Consider the following 19762-nt stretch of genomic DNA (forward strand, 5'->3'; position numbering starts at 1 on the left):
ACATATAAAAGTATATTATTGATGCTTTATTATGTTTTCACATATTTAGGATTCATCAAAAAAGTCTTCAAAATGACAAGTGTTCTTTTTGTGACTATTGTTATCAGTAGTATTAAGAAATTAAAGGAGCTAATGCACATGATGCAATTAGCAAGCATTATGAAATAACCATTTTTAAGTCTAATCCAATGAGATACACTCTAAAGTGTTCCAATGACACTTATAAATGGCGATTATATGCATCACAATCTCAATTTTGGCATTATAGTATCCTACCTAACAACATGGCATGAAAAAGAAAATGATGTTTCTAAGTTAATTGATTCATATGAAGATAGCTACATCAATCTAAAAGCGTATCATTACCAAATTAAGACAATAAATCTTGAGAGTTATGAAAAATTATAAGTCAATGAATAACATTACTTTTTTTTAATTATTTGTTATCTACAATAGAAATTTATAAAGTTTGCAATATTATCAACTTGTTATTAGCATAGATAGCAACCATCTAAAAGAAAAATATCATAGGATACTCCTTGTTGCTACAATAATTGATGCAAAGGGATAATTATTCCATATTATATTTAATATTGTGAATGTTGAAAAGGATAAGAATTAATTATGGTTCTTATAAAAACTGAAGACAATATTTCTTGTATCATGTCCATTAAATAGCAAACTTTCAAAGTTCATATTTTTGTTTGATCCACAAAAAGGTCTCATTAATGTTATCAACCTTACATTTTCAAAATGCAAGCATGCATTTTGTATGTGCCATTTAATTGAGAATTTTTAACAGCAATTCAAGAATCCAATGTTTGTATAATATTTGTGGGTAGTAGCATAAGCACCAACTATTTCTGATTTCAACATCAAACTCTTAAAAGTCCAAGTTGTATCAAAAGAAGCTGCAAAGTACTTGATAAATATTAGACCACAATATTGGGCATCATTGATGTTTGATAGAAATTGATTTGATTACATGACTTCAAATATTGCAAAATCTCTAAACTCTTAGATGTTGAAAGTCCATGAAATGACATTAATTCCAATGCTAGAAATAATTTTTTCTCAGCTCATAGTATGGTGCAATGAATGATGAATCATAGAAAGTACATACATTGCACACTTATCAACAAGTGCACAATACCAAATTTAATGGTTGCAAATATTTGTATATGAGTATAGCATCATTCTTTTCTCTAATTTTATCTTTGAATACATGTTGGAGCAATCATCTAATATTTTGGATTTACAAAACTGCACATGCACTTACAAATAGTGATAGTTATTTAAAACTCTATGTATCCATATAATTAGTGCTTTATTATTCATGCAGTAATCATAGTATTGTAGTCCAACAAGCAATCTATGCAATAGCCATCATTCCAACACCATCTATTGAGTATTGGACACAACAAGCGACAACAAAATTGATGTTGCTCCAATCCTATTGCCCTTGAAATGACGTCTACATAGTCACCTAAAGAAGCATTGCATCCATAGGAAGGATATAGGAATAGCTATAGAGTGCTTTGATGTAGTAGATACAAGAATAGTGGACATAATCGCATAACTTGCAAGGAACCAATTTGGTTCTAGCATTGACATGCCACTTCATGTGATATTTAATTTCATTTTCAATATTAAGATTTTGAATCAAATTTTGATGATATTATGAGTTCAATAACAAAAAAATTAAATATCTTTAATAATACAAACAATTAAAGGATTTTTGCTAGTTATGTATGTATATTAAATCAAATATAAAAGATAAAATTATTCAAATTAGAACTCTTTACAAAGGCTCTTTTCAAAGAAGAAGGTCTATGGAGAGGTTCGATTACACCAATCAATTAGTGTAAGTATTTCAACACTATTGTGTAATAAAATTAGAAAAAAATAATAAATTTTGATATATTTAAAATTAAAAATATAATAATATGAAATAAATTAATACTCATTAATATCAATTTAGCTGATATCTTTTTAATATATAAAAAATTAATATAATAAAGTCTTATTAATACAAAAATAGTAAATTATATATATATATGTTTTTTTAAATAGAAGAATTTAAGAAGATATAGATTGTTAATTATAACCATAGAAGACATAGGTTGTTTTAAGTTTCATAACTTCTCTCTTGTGCAATTTTAGAAAAATTAAGCACCTAACCCACATACACATGATAATCCATGGGAGTCAAACCTATGGATTGGGTAGCAGAGCTTTTGTAGTTTGCTGAAGAAAGGCAAGTACACCAGATGTGTAAAGTAGTTTAGATTCAAAGGAAAGTCTTCAGGTGAGAGCTAAGTTGAGCAAGCCTCCATTTTTTGTCTAATGTTAATGTGGCTTTAAGCATTAGGTACCTGCAATTCTGTGATTTTGTCCTTGTTTCTTAGCATTTATCTTCAACATGTTTTGTGAGTAAGCTGTTCAAGTATTCCTTGTCATACATGCATACATAATTAACTAATTGCACTGGACTACTGTGCTCACTGGATATGATCGGGTTGCACGCACGCTCTGCATTCAATTTTGCAAAATTATGCAGTAATTCAGCTGCACATATTATGCATCCTTACACTGGGCATTTAAATCCTAACCCATTAAGTTATTGGATCTTTTAGCTGCTGGTTTGAGGAATTTTGGTGCTAAATATCAAATATTTGTTTGATTAGCGTCCTTTTGTTGTTTAGATGTTTTTCGTTGTTGCGGGAATGGAAATGGAGTGCAGGTGTCGTTTGTGGCGCTGGCTGTGTGGTTTCTGGGTGGTTGAAGTGGAACACTTCGTGATTAGGGAGGAGTTTTGGTTGGTAGCAGTACAAAGTTTGCAAAGCCAAGGGCCGGTGATGTGAAGCTAGATAATCTAATTATTAAATAAATTTAGTATTAACTTTTCATATTTAATTATTCAGAATAATATTAAATTTTAAGTTTTATTAAATTATCCACATCTATTAATTTATTATTATTAAATATGTTTATTATTTATTCAATATATTGTGTATACTTATTTTTTATAGTTTCAAAAATTTTAAATAATACTTTTAAGATTACTAATATTTGATTTATAAAATTAAATAATTCAAGGTTTTATTATAAGTTAAATTATTAAACTTTCATAACTTTTCTATGGCCAATGGCACTGATTTCTACTATTATATATATATATAAATAGATATATATAAATAGATATATATATAAATAGATATATATATAAATAGATATATATATAAATAGATATATATTAATAGATATATATAAATATATATATATATAAATAGATATATATATAAACAGATATATATAAATAGATATATATATATATATATTCATTCATTCATTTATTCTTTGTAATTAATGCTTATTTAAAATTAGAACATAATTTTTCTAAAGCCACATAATTTCTATGCATTTAGCTGTTACATTATAATTATTAGATATTTAAATGACTATATTATAATGCACACATTGTCTATTTATCTAAAAGAATTTTGGTTGCATCCTTAAGATTAATTATACTTAATCATCTATTTTGTTTAAGTTTACAATAAGATAACTATACTACTTTGAATTAAATAAAATATTGTAAATTTTCCTAAAAGATACTTTAAACTATAGATTTAATTTTGTGTATAGATTTTAAAATATTTTCTTATATAATGAGAAAAATTAAAATGAAAAATTTGTATATCATTTATAATTAAAATTCTTTTAGCCACATTAAATTTAGTAAAATAATAGTATTTAAATTTGAATTTAAATCTATCAATTAAGAATTTATATCTAAAGGATGCATCTAGAAATTTATTTAAGTTGTTAAAATAGTTTCATATCTATCTAAATCTTCTAGTCTATGGTAGTCTTATATTTTTCTTAGATAGTTAATATGCTGAAAATTTAAACCAATTTATATTTAATATATAAGCCAAACTATATCCTTGTATAATCCTAATTAAGATATGAAATTAGATTTTTTGTTTTTTTATTATAATTTTCAAATCATCTATATATAAAAAGAGAAAAATTTTAATTAAGATTCTATAAACTATCAATCCTTTTGAATATCTATATTTTAACAACTTCTCAGTTTTTCACGTTGAACATTATTTTTATTATAACTAATAGATAAAATGCCAATAGATACCTTTTTTTTACTTCTAAATATATATAAAATAAAATAAAAACTATTTGATAAAGAAGTTATTTCTTTCTACACTTGCTTGAACATCTCAAAATTTCATTTTTAATACATTTCAAAATTTGGTATTAGATTCTTAGATTTTTATTACTAAAAATAAAATATCTCATAAAATTTTATTATAAAATATTAAAAAATATAATTCTACTAATAGTAATACTTATTTTGAAGATTTAGCAAAATTGATGGTTATTTGAGTAATAAAGAATGAAATGGAATATATATATATATATATATATATATGGTCTAAATAGATAACATTTATTATAATTATTTGAAGTCTTATATACAGTAAATTAGCATAAATATTATAGGAATTCATTAATATTATATCTAGTCTAAAATTACATAATAATGACATTTTTTTTTAGGAATAGTGTAATAATCCCATTTAAAATGCATTGAAAAATTCTTCAATTTGTTTTTACTTAATTAACCATGTTAAGATAATCTTTACCAATAATATTCCAAAAGGTTTTATGAAATTCAACACCTACTACATTTGGCCCTAAGGCCTTGTTGTTAGTCATTTTTATAAAGGCTTCTTCAACTTCATAAAATAAATTAGAAGAGTCGAATTTTTCTTTATTGATTTATTAATATTTTTTAAGTTATTATAAAGTGTTGACATAATAATTTATATAGATTTTTCTAAAGTAGGTTGTTTTTATATAAGAAAGCATGAAATTTATAACATATCAAATTTATTTCTACACATTCTAGTTTATCCTTCTATTTTGATCTTGGAGTTTAAAAAATATTTGTATAAATTATTATTCTTTTACAACATTAAAAAATTTCTTTAAAATTTCAGATTCTATATTTCTTCCATTTTATATTGATGTAGATATTTTGACATTTTTATTTATGTTTTTTAAATTCTCTTAGTCTCTCTTAGGTAGCCTTTAACTTAACTTACATGACTTTATTCTTATAACTTATGTGAAGCATTTTGTAGGACTCTTTTATTTTACTTTGAAGTTTTATAATATAATATGATTTATAAAATACTTAGACTTTGTTGAAGTGTTTATAAAACAAGTTTTTTTAATCTTAAGCTCTTATGATTTTATATTTGTAATAGTAAATGCTTTACTAAGATGGCACATTTTGTACCTTATACACAAATTGCCACAAATAAAAAAAAAAATAACTAGATTCTTTCTTGATAATATTTATTGCTATCATAGATTACTAAAGAATATTATATTAAATAAAAAGACTCATTTTGTGTCAAGGTTTTTGAGAAATATTTCTCAAATATTAAAGGTAGATATATAACTATTTTTGGCCTTCCATTCTCAAATTAATAGACAAATAAAAGAGATAAATCAAGTTTTGGAACAATAATTGAAATATATTATCAATTATCATAAAGATGTTTGGACAACTCTTTTTCTATTGATAATGCTTGCTTATAATAACATCATACATTCTTCTACTTAATAATCATATTTTTATTGTTTATTATTTTTATTATTTATAATTTGATAGTTTTAATTTTTTAAAGTTGATAATCTTATGGTGGAAGTTTTTTTAGATATTTATTAAATCTACATGCAATAATAAAGGTATAATTAAAGAAATTTTAAGAACAATATAAGATTAACATATATATCAATTGCAAGGGACAATTTCAATTCCATATTAACAATAAAATATGGTTTCTTTGTTGTAATATCAAGATTATTTATGCTTGTGATGAATTAGATTACCATAAATTTAGATCATTTATTATTTGTGAATAAATCAATCTAATTGCATAAATATTGATTATATTTATCAAAGTTTGTAAAGATCCATCATATATTTCACATCTCTTTTTAAGCAACACAAGGCAATAAATATATTGGAAAGAAAATAGATACCATTCCTTTCTATAGAAATGAACAATAATTAAGAATTTAAAGTAGAAGAACTTTTAGACTTAAGAGGGTGCTAAAATAGATTAAAATACCTTGTACATTAATATAGATATGATAATAGCGAATGCACATAGAAATTATCTAAAAATCTTGTAAATAGAGTAGAAAATATTGATGTTTTTCATTGATAACATCTATCAAACTCAAGATGAAGAGTCAAAAAAAATCTTTATATATATATATATATATATATATAAAGATTGAATTCTTTCTTCTATCCTTATTTGTATTTTTTATATATAATTATGATGTTAAAGAAATAAAAAATTAATAACTAGTAAATTCAATTCAAGAGCTATCTTTTATTGAGTTATTAGATGCACCATTGATATTGTCACAACCTTCAAGATAACATAGTAGAGACGAAGATCTTCAAGAACAACATATAATAAATCTTCAAGACCATATTTATTCCAATGATTACCTATATAATTAAATAAAAGTAATTAAAAATAGATTAATTTTATAATATCTTTAAGAAAGACTTCCTAAATGCTTTATAAATGTTGCTTTGATTTTATACATGTTTGTATTTAATTGGTAGGTTAAAACTTTATCAATAAGTTAGCTATATGTCACATATGTTGATAGCTAATAGAACAAGCTAACTATGAGGTGCACATATAAAAAAAAAAAACTTGCCTTGTAAATTAAGATATGTGTCTAGCAAAGTCAATACATGTTGGAGGTCTTATAAAATATTGCTACATAGCTCCTAATTAGATAATATATATGGAGGCAAGAAAGAAGCCTTCTTTATTCATATTAGCCCCTTTCTAGACTTTAGTCTTATTTCAAGACATTCTAATCTTCTTATCTTTGGTAATAACTATTCTAATTAATATTATATCATCTTTGAGTGATTATCTAGTCTTTTTGAGTGACACAAGAGTATTTTGATCTTTCAGTTCATCAAGATTCATATCCTTAACATATGTTTTGCAAATTAAACATATATTAGATGATCTATATAAGGTTTTCATATAGTACTTTAGTTAGATAATATGGACATATATAGAAGAAAAAATGATGTCTTCCTCATTGTTATCATCATCTTTTTTTTGTTCTTATCTTAATTCAAGAATTTTTTATTTCTTTGTATTTAGTAGTAGCCATTTTAGTTTCTATTCTAAATTTAACTTTAATTTTTTTACTTTCTTTCTATAAGTGTCAAAAGAGTGTTTTTCTTCTATGAAATTTTGTTATGATTTGTATCTTTGATAATGCACAATATATGGACCAAAATAAAGAAATCAATAGCTTTGCAAATAGTAGCTTCTAAATTTGCTTAAAGATAAAATAAAAAAATAAAAAATAAAATAAAAATCTTCCAATGATTTTGGATAAAGCTCTTGTCATTTAAAAGCAACCATCTTACTCCTACTTGCAACAAACTTTTGTCATTCTAGTATGCACAAAATTAAAGTTCTTTATTGTATTTTTGACATGTATTTGTATCTCTCTGTCTTAGAATACTATTTTTTATAATATTAGCATATGATGCCATTGAAATTTATTGCAAATATGTGTTAATATATATATATATTATCTTAATGACTATGCACACTTTTGTTTTTCTACTTATATTCCAACCCCCTAATAGATTCAAAAGCAATTCATTAACAAAATATCATAGCTGTACTACTACTAGATGCATGTCTAACACTAACAATGCAAGACCACCTCTCTTCAAGCATTATATCCCTTATTCTTCACTATTTCAATTTTCACCTACATCCTCAGATAAAGCACTTGGTATACCCCATTTATGTGTCAAAAAATAAATAAATAAAAATAAATCCTGGACCGAAAATGGAGGAAACCCCAACTATGGCGGTATAGAACGTAGAAAGCGCTCTGCCATTGCTCCCCGAATCCATCAACCGCAAACTTTTTCGTCTGATAATTCAACCATCTTCATATCTTCATTATTTGCTCCAACAACATCCAAACGCAAAAAAACACAATGAGCTTTTTTGACGTGGCGGAACTAACCGACAGCCAAGCGTGGCGTCGCAGCTCGTGAATTATAAGCCCAGTCAGGCGCCGCCGTGTAATCCACACTTCCGCGCTTCTTCGTACTCATCTTCGGATCTCTCTTGAGCTTTTCCACTTGTGCTCCTCCTCCAACCTCCAATTCTCTAACGGCACTCTTGGAGATTTCAAAAACATGCACACAGAATCCGAATATTTCGAGGCTGAATTATACCCACGCGCAACTGTGATATGTCCGAGGTCGACGCCGCTGGCGCGAACGTCACCCTTTCTCTTTTTCCTACTCAATATCCACCGCGCCTCTTCTGGTCTGGACCACTGCCACCGCTGTACCAAGTATTTAGGGTTTCAGCTTCAGCCACGGAGGACTGGCAAAGATGACGTGGATTTGCAACGTGGGTGCCACCTCATCTTTTTTACTTCCCAGGTGGGCAACGAAGTTAATGAGGAAGTCGTGAGTCATAAGGTTGGGGGTGTTGATGGGGGCTTGCATGTGATACCTACCATGCGGTCGCTCTCGACACTGGCCGGCGTGAGGTGATGGATGAATGCGTGAGGTGGACTAGGCTGATGGATGGATGAATAAGTGAAGGGCCAGGATGAGTGATGAAGTCCCCATGGATGTGACGACGCCATGTGGGGAGGGCTCCAACACCAACACTGCCTCGTGAACCCATCCACCCAAAGTGCCACTTCAGAAAAGTGCCACCCCCACCTCTGATGGTGTCGACGTGGACACCCCAAATCATAACCTCTGAATTATAGCAAATATTGGATTCGGAGAACAACGTGAAGTTTCACATGTTTAATTAGCTGTTGCTCACATTCATTTGCTGTATTGTACTTAAGTAAATAGACAAATGGATTGATTACTCTCTTATACAAGGTTACTACAACAGCGTTAACAACTATTTTTAATTGCGATTTTGACTATATTAAATCTAAATTATAAGAAGTACCATGGAAATTGTGGTTTGTCCAATTTGAAGGGTTGTATTGTGTTATTTCTTAATTAATTTTGCTTTGAAATCTATCTAAATTTAAACACGTCGATTTATATCATTAAGCTCAATGGCAAATACAACAGCTTTTATTCCTAATGCTTCATTTAATAACCAAAAGAAGAACAAATGAGAACTTGGTAATAAATCTGTACATTACTCATAGATTTTTACAAGAGATAAATTGATACTAAGGTGTTCTTTTTACAATTAGAATGGTAAATGATACAAAGAATTAAATCAAAAAATATTTTTGTTTTAAAAAATAAATTGCAATTAGATTTTTAAAACCTTGGATGTTCAACCATTCTTGTTTATATTAGATTTTTTGCATCGTGTAAAAATATTTTACAATGAAGAAATAAAATTATATATATATATATATATATAATTTAAAATTCCTTAATATTATCTTAGAATTGAAAATAATCCTTTAAATTTTAGGAAATTGAAAAGAATCCTTTAAATCATCTTTTAAACATTTAAAAAAATTTACAACATCATTTACATTACAAAAATAAGAGTTGTTTTTGAATGTTGGCCTTCAGAAATATTTTTTTATTTCAAAAACATAAACACTGCCTCAATATTTACATATATATATATATATATACATATACATACTTTCTTTTCTTTTTTTTTTCTTTTTTATATGTAGTTTTGTTAATAAATTCTTTTATAGCTGTCATGTGCAACTGATATACAAGAGTAGTTTTATTATCATTGTTTTATTTACAAGGAGGGTTGAGATCAAATATTCATGTTAAATTCAAAAAATACAATTAAATAGTGCAATAAAATATGAACGTATAATGTACTAAAATTATTCTTGAACATAATGAAGCCAATTTAAGTAAAATTTAAATATCTATGAAGTTAAATAGGGAAATAAACTTATCCAAAACAACAAATGGATTTTTTATGATTTATGGTTTTTTGAAAAATAAAATAAAATAAAATAAAATCAAGTATGATTCAACTAATCATTTCATGATTTTATTTCAAAATCAAGTTTCTTTATTCAATCTACTGTAAAATCATATTTAAAAAAAGGAGACAAAACATGTAATCTCAGAACTTTGTGAAACATTGAATAATATTTTAGCAATATCAAATCATCATTAATTTAATTTTCAATTTAATCTATTGACTTGGCAATATCTTCTTAAAATTAATCATAAGACTTCAATCACTTAATAAGAGTTATTATTTTAAAAAATAATTTGGTCATGGCTTCTTAATCTTTAAATATGAAATTCCTTCTAAAACTTTGTTGGTTTTTTATTTTCGAATTTTTAGCTCACTTCCTTACAAGTTTAAATATTTTACAAGTCTCCTCACTTCAATTACAAGTTTTATTTATTTATTTATTTATTTAGTATTTTTGAAAATTACATGTTTAAATATTTTTCATGTGGGTATGCTCTATTCTTCATTGATCTACTTTGAAGTATTATGAAAAAAATACACAAGTTATATTAGTAATTAATAAGGTATGCTCAAATATGTCATATGAAAAGTTTTTGATCTGTCATGTTGTACAATTTCAACAAATCATCATCCCATTTCAAGCATCGTTATAAATTATAAATAGAAAAAACACCTACGTGTATGCAAAGTGTAAAAAAAGCGAAAAAAAAAAAGAAGAAAAAGAAGACATAATCTCACTACCAAAAAGACTATACAATGAAGTTCGCCAACGAGGGAGGCCAAGAGCAAGTGGGTTGTATTTTTATTTTTGTATTTTTGAAGTAATGTGAGCTGTATTTTTTGGAGTCCCTGGACGAAACAATGCTGCCCTAACAATCCACCTATCCATCCATCCCGGTCAGCCCTAAAAACCTTTCAAAAAAGGATGTCCAGGTGGCGACCTCCAATTGGCCCCTCTCAAAACTCTCCCATGCGCTGGTCGCGGGAAAAGGGACAACGACGCTGCATGCGCCATGGTCCGTCGATCCCCCAACATAGAAAGAACGAAGATCCTGTGTCCTCGTGGATCCCCTTGGAAGAGTCGGGTCCTTCCTCCAGGGGAAGAGCACCTCGAGGTTACGCTTCTCCAGCAGCGGCTTCGTTTCCATAGGCGGGGACGGGGACGGGGACGGGCTGGGTTGGCTCATCCCCTGCAGTGACCGAAACCCGTTCCCCACCCGTCCATCATGGAAACAGGCTCCCACCTTTTGTTCTCTCTGGTTCATGAGTTCGGTTTGCATATCATGGCTTCGGGTTGAAAGGGCCACCACCGCATGGCCCCCTTTGACAGATGGAAATATCTGTGGGCGACGTCGGCGACGGTGCCAATGACTGACTGTGGCAGATTTTTTTTCTTTTGGATTTTACTCCGTTAGTGGTCGGAGAGATCAATGCCAAGGACACTACTAGGGATTTCCCCCTTAAATTGGGTTGGGTCTTGGAATATTTGTGAGAACCGCGGCGGCCGTGAAGAGAAATCCACATGGAATGCTGTCGTTTTGTCCTTGGGGGTTACGTCTGAAGCAGGAAGGTTCTAAAATTGGCGGTTAGTTTGTGGGTGATGCGTTGCATGGGGGAATCTGAAGGAAGGAAGGCGGGAGTCCGTTTCGTGTTGTTCTTGGTTTGACGTGAGGTGCAGTTGTTCTCAACCGGCTGGATTCCTGTGCTTGTAAAGTAATGGGGGGATTTAGATGGATTCACATGCGGGAGATTATGAACTAATGAACCACTAGGTGAAGATTTCCACATCCGTTCATCGAAGTGACTCAAGCATTCCCGTATTGTAGCTAGCTTCCGTGTGGAACCGAATGCGTAACGATGGCGTTTGAATTGGATTACGATCAGTTTATATCCGAGAGATTGGGCTGCATGTAGGCCGTAGAGTGAGTGAGCAGGGCTAGCAGGAAAATTTGGGGTCAGGCCTTGGAGGAATGGATGCGTTTTTTTCTTTTTTCTTTTCTCTTTTCTGTCGAGAGACAGCCTTTATTGGCCGTCGCAAGAATAGTAACGTTGTGGTGTATATAGAGGTTCTTGTGAGCAACCATATCAAACCTGTTGTGGTAGTACCACTATTAGCAGTAGTATGTCTTCTTCGCGGCCACGCAGTTGGTTCCTCAAACACCTTCTAAATTGAGAAGACAACACCCGAATAACTGATCGGTGTTCCTCCATCATTCGCAGATGCTGTGCTTGCAGCACTTACTGCAATCTTTAGGAATTTGACTGGAGTGGTGTCTTTGGAAGAATTAACGCTAGAGACCTTACAAACATTATGATCAATATGTGCATGTCCCGGACCTGATAGGAAATTGGTCGACCAGTTAGCGTTGGACCTGCTCTTTGAACTGTGAATGAACGCTCTGCAGTCCAGAACATACGTGTGGGATATCATAGGGAACTCATGGCTCCCCTTATGAAGAATGCGGAGGAGAATCCAGACGTAGAGCTTGGACAATTACCGAGTCATTCAAACGGATTGATCGTGCATGCGAAAGAGCCGGATGAGAACTGCCTCAACAGGCCGGGAATCCACCTACACTCTGTTCCCATAATATTGAAGGTATCTTGAAAGCATCTCCAACGAATGCTTCTGAAAGTAATTAGCATTGCATCTTTGGGGCAGCGGTTTTGCTTCCGTAGCGGGCTCATGTTCATTGCAATTTTTTCTGTGCTGCAGTTCTCCGACGTAGTATACAGCGTCACCTTGAAGCAGCCTAAGAATTGGTGGAACGTAATGAAGCTCAAATCTAATCTCGCGAAGACTCAACACAAGACGAAAGAGATTTTACATGGAATATCTGGGGTCGTCCGTCCTGGAGAGATGCTCGTCATGCTGGGGCCGTCTGGCAGTGGCAAAACAACTCTCCTCAAGGTCCTTGGAGGAAGGCTGAAGAGTGTGAAGGTGGAAGGAACAGTTCTTTACAACAACGAGCCTTACTCAAAGTTTGTGAAAAGACGCACGGGCTTTGTGACACAAGACGATGTGCTGTTTCCGAACTTGACAGTGAAGGAGACACTTGTGTATGCTGCCAGACTACGGCTACCTGACACTTACACGACTGAGGAGAAGGTAAACGAGTTGAAATTCTCAAATTTCTGTTGAAGCACGCAACTAAATTTTGCACATTTAGGACTTTTCGGTGAATCAATGTTCCGAGTTTGAGTTTGAAGCGTCGAGTACGGGGTTGTTTTTCAAAATTTTGATTGATTTAAATGCTTTTATTTGTTTGTGATGAATTTCCTCAGGTGAAACGGGCGGAGTCTATCATCAACGAGCTTGGACTAGATCGTTGTAAAGATACCATCATTGGAGGTCAGTTCAAGCGAGGTGTTTCAGGAGGAGAAAGAAAGCGAGTCAGTATCGGCCATGAAATGCTCGTGGACCCTAGCCTTCTCTTTTTGGATGAGCCGACTTCGGGACTAGACTCAACAACTGCCTTGAGGATTATCAAAACCTTGAAGGACCTTGCGAAGAGCGGGAAAACCATCATAACCACGATTCATCAGCCTTCCAGCACTGTCTATTATATGTTTGACAAAATGATTCTACTTTCCGAGGGTGATCTGCTTTACTACGGCAGTGCCAATCATGCAATGAGCTATTTTGAATCTATCCAGATTTCGCCGCCATTTCCGATGAATCCTGCCGACTTTTTACTGGATCTTGCTAATGGTGTGTTTCTGGTCAATTCCAATTCATTTACGCTTTATTAATTCGGTCTAAGGAACATTGGTGAACATACATTTTGTTATGTACCTTCGTTGCTTCACTTACATATATATATTTTCTCATTTTATATAGATTTCATAACAAAATTGTGTAGATTGATAGATTTCACTTGTTAACATTGTTGTGTTTTTTTTTAAAAGAAAAATACCAACACCAAGAAGTGAAGAGAAAGATGAAAATTCTATAAAACAAGACAAAATTCTCGGATATTTTCGGAATTTTTAAAACATCCTACTTCGCTGTTTTGGCCTGACCTACATTTTGAGAATATTTGCAGGAGTGACACCTGACAGGCTGATTGAGGAGGGCATTCCTTCTGCTTTTGAATGGAGTAAGCAAGGCGACGACCTGAAAACCATGCGACAAAAGTTGATCGAAGCATACAAGATCAATTTGGCTGATCAAGTGCATTCCGAAGTAGATGGCACTGATGCCGCTGCAACAGATGATAAAGGTATGCCCTGTTTTTGGATACATGTCAAAAGAATACGTGCTTTACTATCTTTTGTGCCAAACATGAGCTGAAGAGAACATTGGCGCAGCATAGATGGATAATGCAGAAGGTATATCCCAGTAATATTTTGGCATTTCTTGCAAGTCGTTGGATATAGCAAAGGGCGAGGGTCTTGTGATTTGCATGACGAGGACTTCGCTAGGATTCTAAATTTCTTATCTAAAGAAGAAAGAGCAAGACGCTAGTAGCAATGGCCTGGATAAGGGTTTCGTGCTTGAATCATGACATGCTCTCATGTGTTGTGTTCGTTACAACTCCAGCTATGATGAGTAAATGGTCTACATCATGGAGGGAGCAATTCAAAGTATTACTGGGACGAGGTTGGAAGGAACGCCGCCATGAAGCATTTTCCCCCTTGAAAATAGGGCAAGTTCTGGCAATCACCATAATCTCCGGCTTGCTTTGGTGGAAATCGTCCACTTCTCAAGTACAAGATCAGGTGAATTGAATTTCTCAGCCCTTTCACGTAACAGTTACGTCTTCGTGAGGGCAATAACTATTTCTTGGTAAGACATTCAACTTTAAATCTTCAGAAACTGAACCCTGAAGTAGAAAATTGTCGCATCTCGAGAACTCATAGCCATGGGTATCAGGCATCCTTACATCCACTTGGTTGATCCTTTGTGACTCACAGGTCGGGCTTTTGTTCTTCTTCATAACATTTTGGGGATTCTTCCCTGTGTTCTCTGCCATCTTCACCTTCCCACAAGAACGAGCCATGCTGATCAAGGAAAGAGCCTCAGGAATGTACCGGCTTAGTGCTTATTTTATGGCTCGCGTTGTAGGCGATTTGCCTCTGGAGCTCGTTCTGCCAACCGTTTTCATAACCATCGTGTACTGGATGGCCGGATTGAAGGAAACTTTTGTGGCGTTCATTCTGACTACTCTGGTTATTCTTTACACTGTGCTTGTATCCCAGGTATGCTGCATTTCACTACTTTTCAAACCCTAAAAGTTTCGATATATGTACACAATGTATCAAAGAAAAAAACAGCTCTTGTGCTGGCACGTTGTTGTTCTGTTCAACATGAGCAAAATTCTTCCTTCTCAGCGAAGCGGTTGTGATTGTGCTTGCAGGGGCTGGGACTCACATTGGGGGCGGCTTTAATGGATGTCAAAAAAGCCACAACTCTAGCATCTGTCATTATGTTGACTCTCTTGCTAGCTGGAGGGTATTACATTCAGGACACTCCCAAATGGATTGGATGGATCAAGTACCTCTCAGTCAGTTATTGGGGCTACAAGCTCCAGCTAGCAGCCCAGTACTCCTCCGACCAGACCTATCCTTGCTACACGGTTCCTTCTGGACGGTGCCGAATTGCAGACTATCCCGCAGTGGCTAATGTGGGTCTGGATCACCTGGGCATTGCCGCAATGGCTTTGGCCATTATGCTTTTCGGATACAGATTAAGTGCGTATTTTTTCCTGTCACGGATCAAAGGATATGACAAGTAAGGTAGGAGTACAGTAAGTGTAGCATTGTGTTAGGAAATTGATTAAGGCCCAAAGTTGTTGTACAATACGGTAGCCGGTTGCGGCGATTCATTAGTTTACAAAAAAAGTGGGCATATTTATGTTACATGAACAATATGGGCTGCACATCATAAGGAGTGCTCCTGTTACAACCAAGGAAAATTTCAACCACATTCAGTATTTATATGTATTCAAAATCTTTGAAGTCTTAAAATTGCAGGTTTACAGGGACAGAAGCAGTATCAGTGGCTATTTTCTAAACAAAATGGAGAAACGCGTCACTAATACCACCAGTTCCATAAATAGTACAGTAATTCTCGTATTGTAACAGATGAGCAACACCGATGCTCCTAAACGCTGACAACCAAAGGAAAATCTGTGGCATGACAATGGAGCTTGTTTCAATTGCTCTCAAAAGTAAATTGGCAACGATCTAATCTGCAGACTCTAAAAGCTGGCTCCACGCTCACACGAGTGCAATCATCACAAACCTCTACACGACTTAATGTAACAAATCTATGTACAGCTTGAGGCGGCTACAAGCTTATGAAATCTTTTCTGCTGTACACCATTCTTCCTCTACTTTACAGAAACCTCTTTCACTTGGACGTATGGAAAGTTTTCCTCGCAGACGTTAGCATTTCCACGAGCTTCCGTGACCTCTTATACGTTGTTGACCGCCCAGACTCGGAGAGCAATGCTTGGAGCCGAGCCCGGTCTTCGCCAACATCTGGATGCACTGCGCCGAGCTTCTCCTCCTTCACCCTCACCACCTCTTCCAGAAGTTCCCGAGCCTCCTCCGTTCTGAACAAGGTTGCACAACATTTTAAGGCCGAGGCTCATATCTGCAACCTATGTCTCTTGCAAAGTGAGTCAAACGAAAATTGAGGGGAAGCTTATGCAAGGATGAGGATAAACTGCAAGAAAACTGAATTACCGTCCAAGGTGGACATATGTGCCTGCCAGATTGTTGCACACATCCAAAGTATCCAGGTGCTGGGGGCCAGCAGTGCCTTCCATGACGGCCATGGCTTCCTCAAAGTAACGCGCTGCTTGTGGTATGTCACCCAGTTCAATGGAGGTGATCCCCATCTGGTTTATCACTAAACCCACCAGAGGGGAGTTTCGCAAGGTCCCGCTCTTCATCTTCGCAATGGCACTTTGGAAAGATTGAAAGGCGGGCTTAAATTGGCGCAACATGTTCTGAAGAATCCCAATTTGGACCTCCAATCCTGCTACTGTGGCTTGCTGACCTGTTCAGAAAACATCACAAGTGAGAAGGCATTTCACTCACGTACACAGTAACACGGGAACGATGTTGTGATAATGACGGGACGTGTGTGCGTGTGTTTGTGTGTGTGTGTGTGTGAGAGAGAGAGAGAGAGAACCTGGCATCCTGTCTTGAATGTTATACGCCCGCTGAAGCAGAAGAAGAGCCGTCTCTTTCTCGTTCAATTGCTCAAGAATGCTTGCGATGCTCACCAATCCATACGCCACATCGCCGGGAATATGGCCCACTCCTTGTTTAGCATAGATTTGAAGCGCATGCTGGCAGTGGACCTTCGCTTCTTTGGGATTGTTAGTGCGCAAGAACAGGTCCGCAAGGCTCGTGTACGCTGACGCTACGAGGGCGTTGTGATCACCTCGCAGCATCTTGAAGTCGCTTACGCATTTGCTGAAGCACACGAAGGCCTCGGAGTCCCGGCCAAGAGCGAGGAGCTCGTCTCCTATACTCTGGTTCCCGGTGGCCACATCCATCTATCACAGCGGCAGATACCCTGATCAATTGTTACGTTCAACCGCATTTCTGGTGGGTTTGTGTGTTCTTGTGTGTGTGTGTGTGTGAGGGAGAGAGAGAGAGAGAGAGAGAGAGAGAGGGCGAGAAAGATCAAATTCGAGATATGAAGTACCTCGTGGTCGAAGTTGACATAAATGTCGTTTGCATAGACGAGGGACTCCAGAGCTTTACTGTGCTCTCCTTGAGCGCTGAAGATGATAGCCAGGAGCCGGTGATCGGAGGCTTCCTCCACAGACCCTGGCTCACAGTGCTTCGTATGGATGATTAAAGAGTGCTCGCAAAGCTCCTTGGCTTCGGCAAACTCCAACGCCTGCAATCAAGACGGATTCTCAAATGAAGTTAGAATTGCTGTGTGGAAGAGAGCGACAATCAACATGTGCAGCAAGCTCCTGGTCGCTGAAGGTTTGGAGAACGTCTATGGAAGGGAATAGAATGCCGAATTACTGACAAACGACGTGCTTTCAAGGCTTATTTGAGGGAGTATATTGTTTTGAATTGGCGAATTCTGTTGAGGTGGAGGAGGGGGTGTCTGACCTGCATGTGCGCTTCAGCAACGTAAACGCAAGTTTCCGCAACTCGAGAGTCGAAATTTCCAAGGATGGACTTCTGAATGTCGAGAGCTCGGTGGTAGGATTGCAGGCTTGGAGTTAATTTTCCAACCATGCTGAAGGTGTCGCCTAGCTGCATGTGCCCGCTGAATGCCGCAAGGGCGTGCTCTTCCCCGCCGCTTTCGAGGTCGGGGATTGTGAGAGAGCGCTCTAAGAGCGCAATAGCGTCCTCATATTGCCCGAGGTGGCAATGCAGGGCGGCCAGGATATGTAGGCTAATGACCAGGTCCAGCAGATTTTCCTGTTGCGCATGTCGCTCGTAGAACTTTACGGCGCGGATGCAATACTCCAAGGCTTTTACAGGATTTTCGCCGGAGGCATACGATTTCGCGAGCTTTAGAAGGTACGGCCCCATGTGTGGGCTGTCGGCGACGGACTCCTCGTCACGAGAAAATGCCTCAATGAACGCCACCGGAATCTCCCGGCGCCGGCGGGCGGCGTTGGTAGTAGCGTCCGTGCCTTGCATCTGCTTGGCGTCCTCAGTCTCATCGGACCACGTCTGCGCAGATTCTTGCTCGCGGTGAGCCAATTCGAGTACGTCCTTGGGGCTCTCGTTGTAGACATCTTTCAGAGGACCACTTCGATCCATCAAGCTATCAGTGAACTCGCTTGGCATTGACATTTGTGTGCCATCGCTGTGACGCGACAGTGGCGAGGTATTTCCATTCGATGGCTTCTTAAGACACGACTTCAGTGGTTCCTTGGTGGGAGATGTCTCCCTAGACTTGGACTTTCTGGTCTGCTTCGTCGAGACCTGCGTCGGTGAAGGCTCCTTGGGCGTGATTTTGGAGGAGCTCTTTCGGGATGTCTTCCATGAAGATCGCTTGCTGATGCTCTGCGGCTCCGCCTCCTCTCTCGGTGGTGTTGTTGGCGGGGTACTCTTCATCACCTTCCCTGGCATGACTATAAATTTCGCAGTCGACTGCGGAGGCATGATTCGTTATGGTTCACGACTGAATGAAATGCACGAACTATTGCATAAAAATCACGGAATTCCTTCAACTCCTATGCCACAATCCTAAGCCGTTATCAATGAGTACTTTCAGGAACTTTGTTAAATCCCAACACGTCGGTACTCCCTTTCAACCTTGTCTTCGCTAAAGCCTTGGAATATTATGACACTAGAGCTCAATGCAGCATGTCACAGAGGACTCACGGAAGATTCAAAATTCAGCAATACTCTCACCAAGATGATGGCCTACACTTGTTTGAAATTTCGTAATGACAACAGCGTTCAGATGATCCTATGTCTCTTGACACTAAATGTTCGGAGAAAGCCTAGCAGGTGTTCAGAACAGAGTGTTGTCCCAAGCAAACGAGATGATCAATTTGCAGAGTACATGAACGTTCCGCAGAGCAGAGCAGGACCAAATCCTTCAATCCTTCTCGTATGACACAAACTGAACATGGCAGAACCGAGACTGACACTGTAGGCCTCTCAGCTGGCTCTTTTGAAGCAGCCTCAATGAGTCAAGGCTAGGAATCTGCCAAAGTACACTCCAATCACCTGTGCCCACTCAACGGGGCATCGATGAGAGT

General features: G+C 35.6%; 2 protein-coding genes across 2 annotated transcripts; one reads left to right on the plus strand and one right to left on the minus strand.

Annotated features, from left to right (window-relative positions):
* Nucleotides 1-11351: 11351 nt before the first annotated feature.
* On the plus strand, nt 11352-15997 carry LOC112282592 (ABC transporter G family member 9). The gene is made up of 7 exons (XM_090250511.1): nt 11352-12660; nt 12778-13170; nt 13347-13773; nt 14108-14284; nt 14605-14783; nt 14979-15263; nt 15422-15997. The coding sequence occupies exons 1-7, from the start codon at nt 12502-12504 to the stop codon at nt 15797-15799; spliced, it is 1998 nt and encodes a 665-aa protein (XP_090106637.1). The 5' UTR covers nt 11352-12501; the 3' UTR covers nt 15800-15997.
* Nucleotides 15977-19635, minus strand: LOC112282591 (protein KINESIN LIGHT CHAIN-RELATED 1). Its single transcript, XM_024520378.3, has 5 exons — nt 18150-19635; nt 17728-17925; nt 17206-17575; nt 16755-17070; nt 15977-16621 (listed from the first exon to the last, which is right to left on the minus strand). Exons 1-5 carry the CDS (start codon nt 19155-19157, stop codon nt 16417-16419), a joined length of 2097 nt encoding a protein of 698 aa, XP_024376146.1. The 5' UTR covers nt 19158-19635; the 3' UTR covers nt 15977-16416.
* Between the last annotated feature and the right edge of the window lie 127 nt (nt 19636-19762).

The sequence above is a fragment of the Physcomitrium patens genome, chromosome 5, assembly GCF_059467195.1.
Source record: "Physcomitrium patens ecotype Gransden chromosome 5, ASM5946719v1, whole genome shotgun sequence".
Taxonomy (NCBI): Eukaryota; Viridiplantae; Streptophyta; class Bryopsida; order Funariales; family Funariaceae; genus Physcomitrium; species Physcomitrium patens.

What these genes read in the sequence shown, in the direction of transcription:
- LOC112282592 (XM_090250511.1), top strand. Translation starts at nt 12,502, where the DNA reads ATGGCTCCCCTTATGAAGAATGCGGAGGAGAATCCAGACGTAGAGCTT. An exon ending in TTTACTGGATCTTGCTAATG is followed by an intron (nt 13,774 to 14,107) that starts GTGTGTTTCTGG and finishes GAATATTTGCAG; the next exon opens with GAGTGACACCTGACAGGCTG. An exon ending in CGCTGCAACAGATGATAAAG is followed by an intron (nt 14,285 to 14,604) that starts GTATGCCCTGTT and finishes TTACAACTCCAG; the next exon opens with CTATGATGAGTAAATGGTCT.
- LOC112282591 (XM_024520378.3), bottom strand. Translation starts at nt 19,157, where the DNA reads ATGCCTCCGCAGTCGACTGCGAAATTTATAGTCATGCCAGGGAAGGTG. An exon ending in ATGTCAACTTCGACCACGAG is followed by an intron (nt 17,576 to 17,727) that starts GTACTTCATATC and finishes CCGCTGTGATAG; the next exon opens with ATGGATGTGGCCACCGGGAA. An exon ending in CATTCAAGACAGGATGCCAG is followed by an intron (nt 17,071 to 17,205) that starts GTTCTCTCTCTC and finishes TTTTCTGAACAG; the next exon opens with GTCAGCAAGCCACAGTAGCA.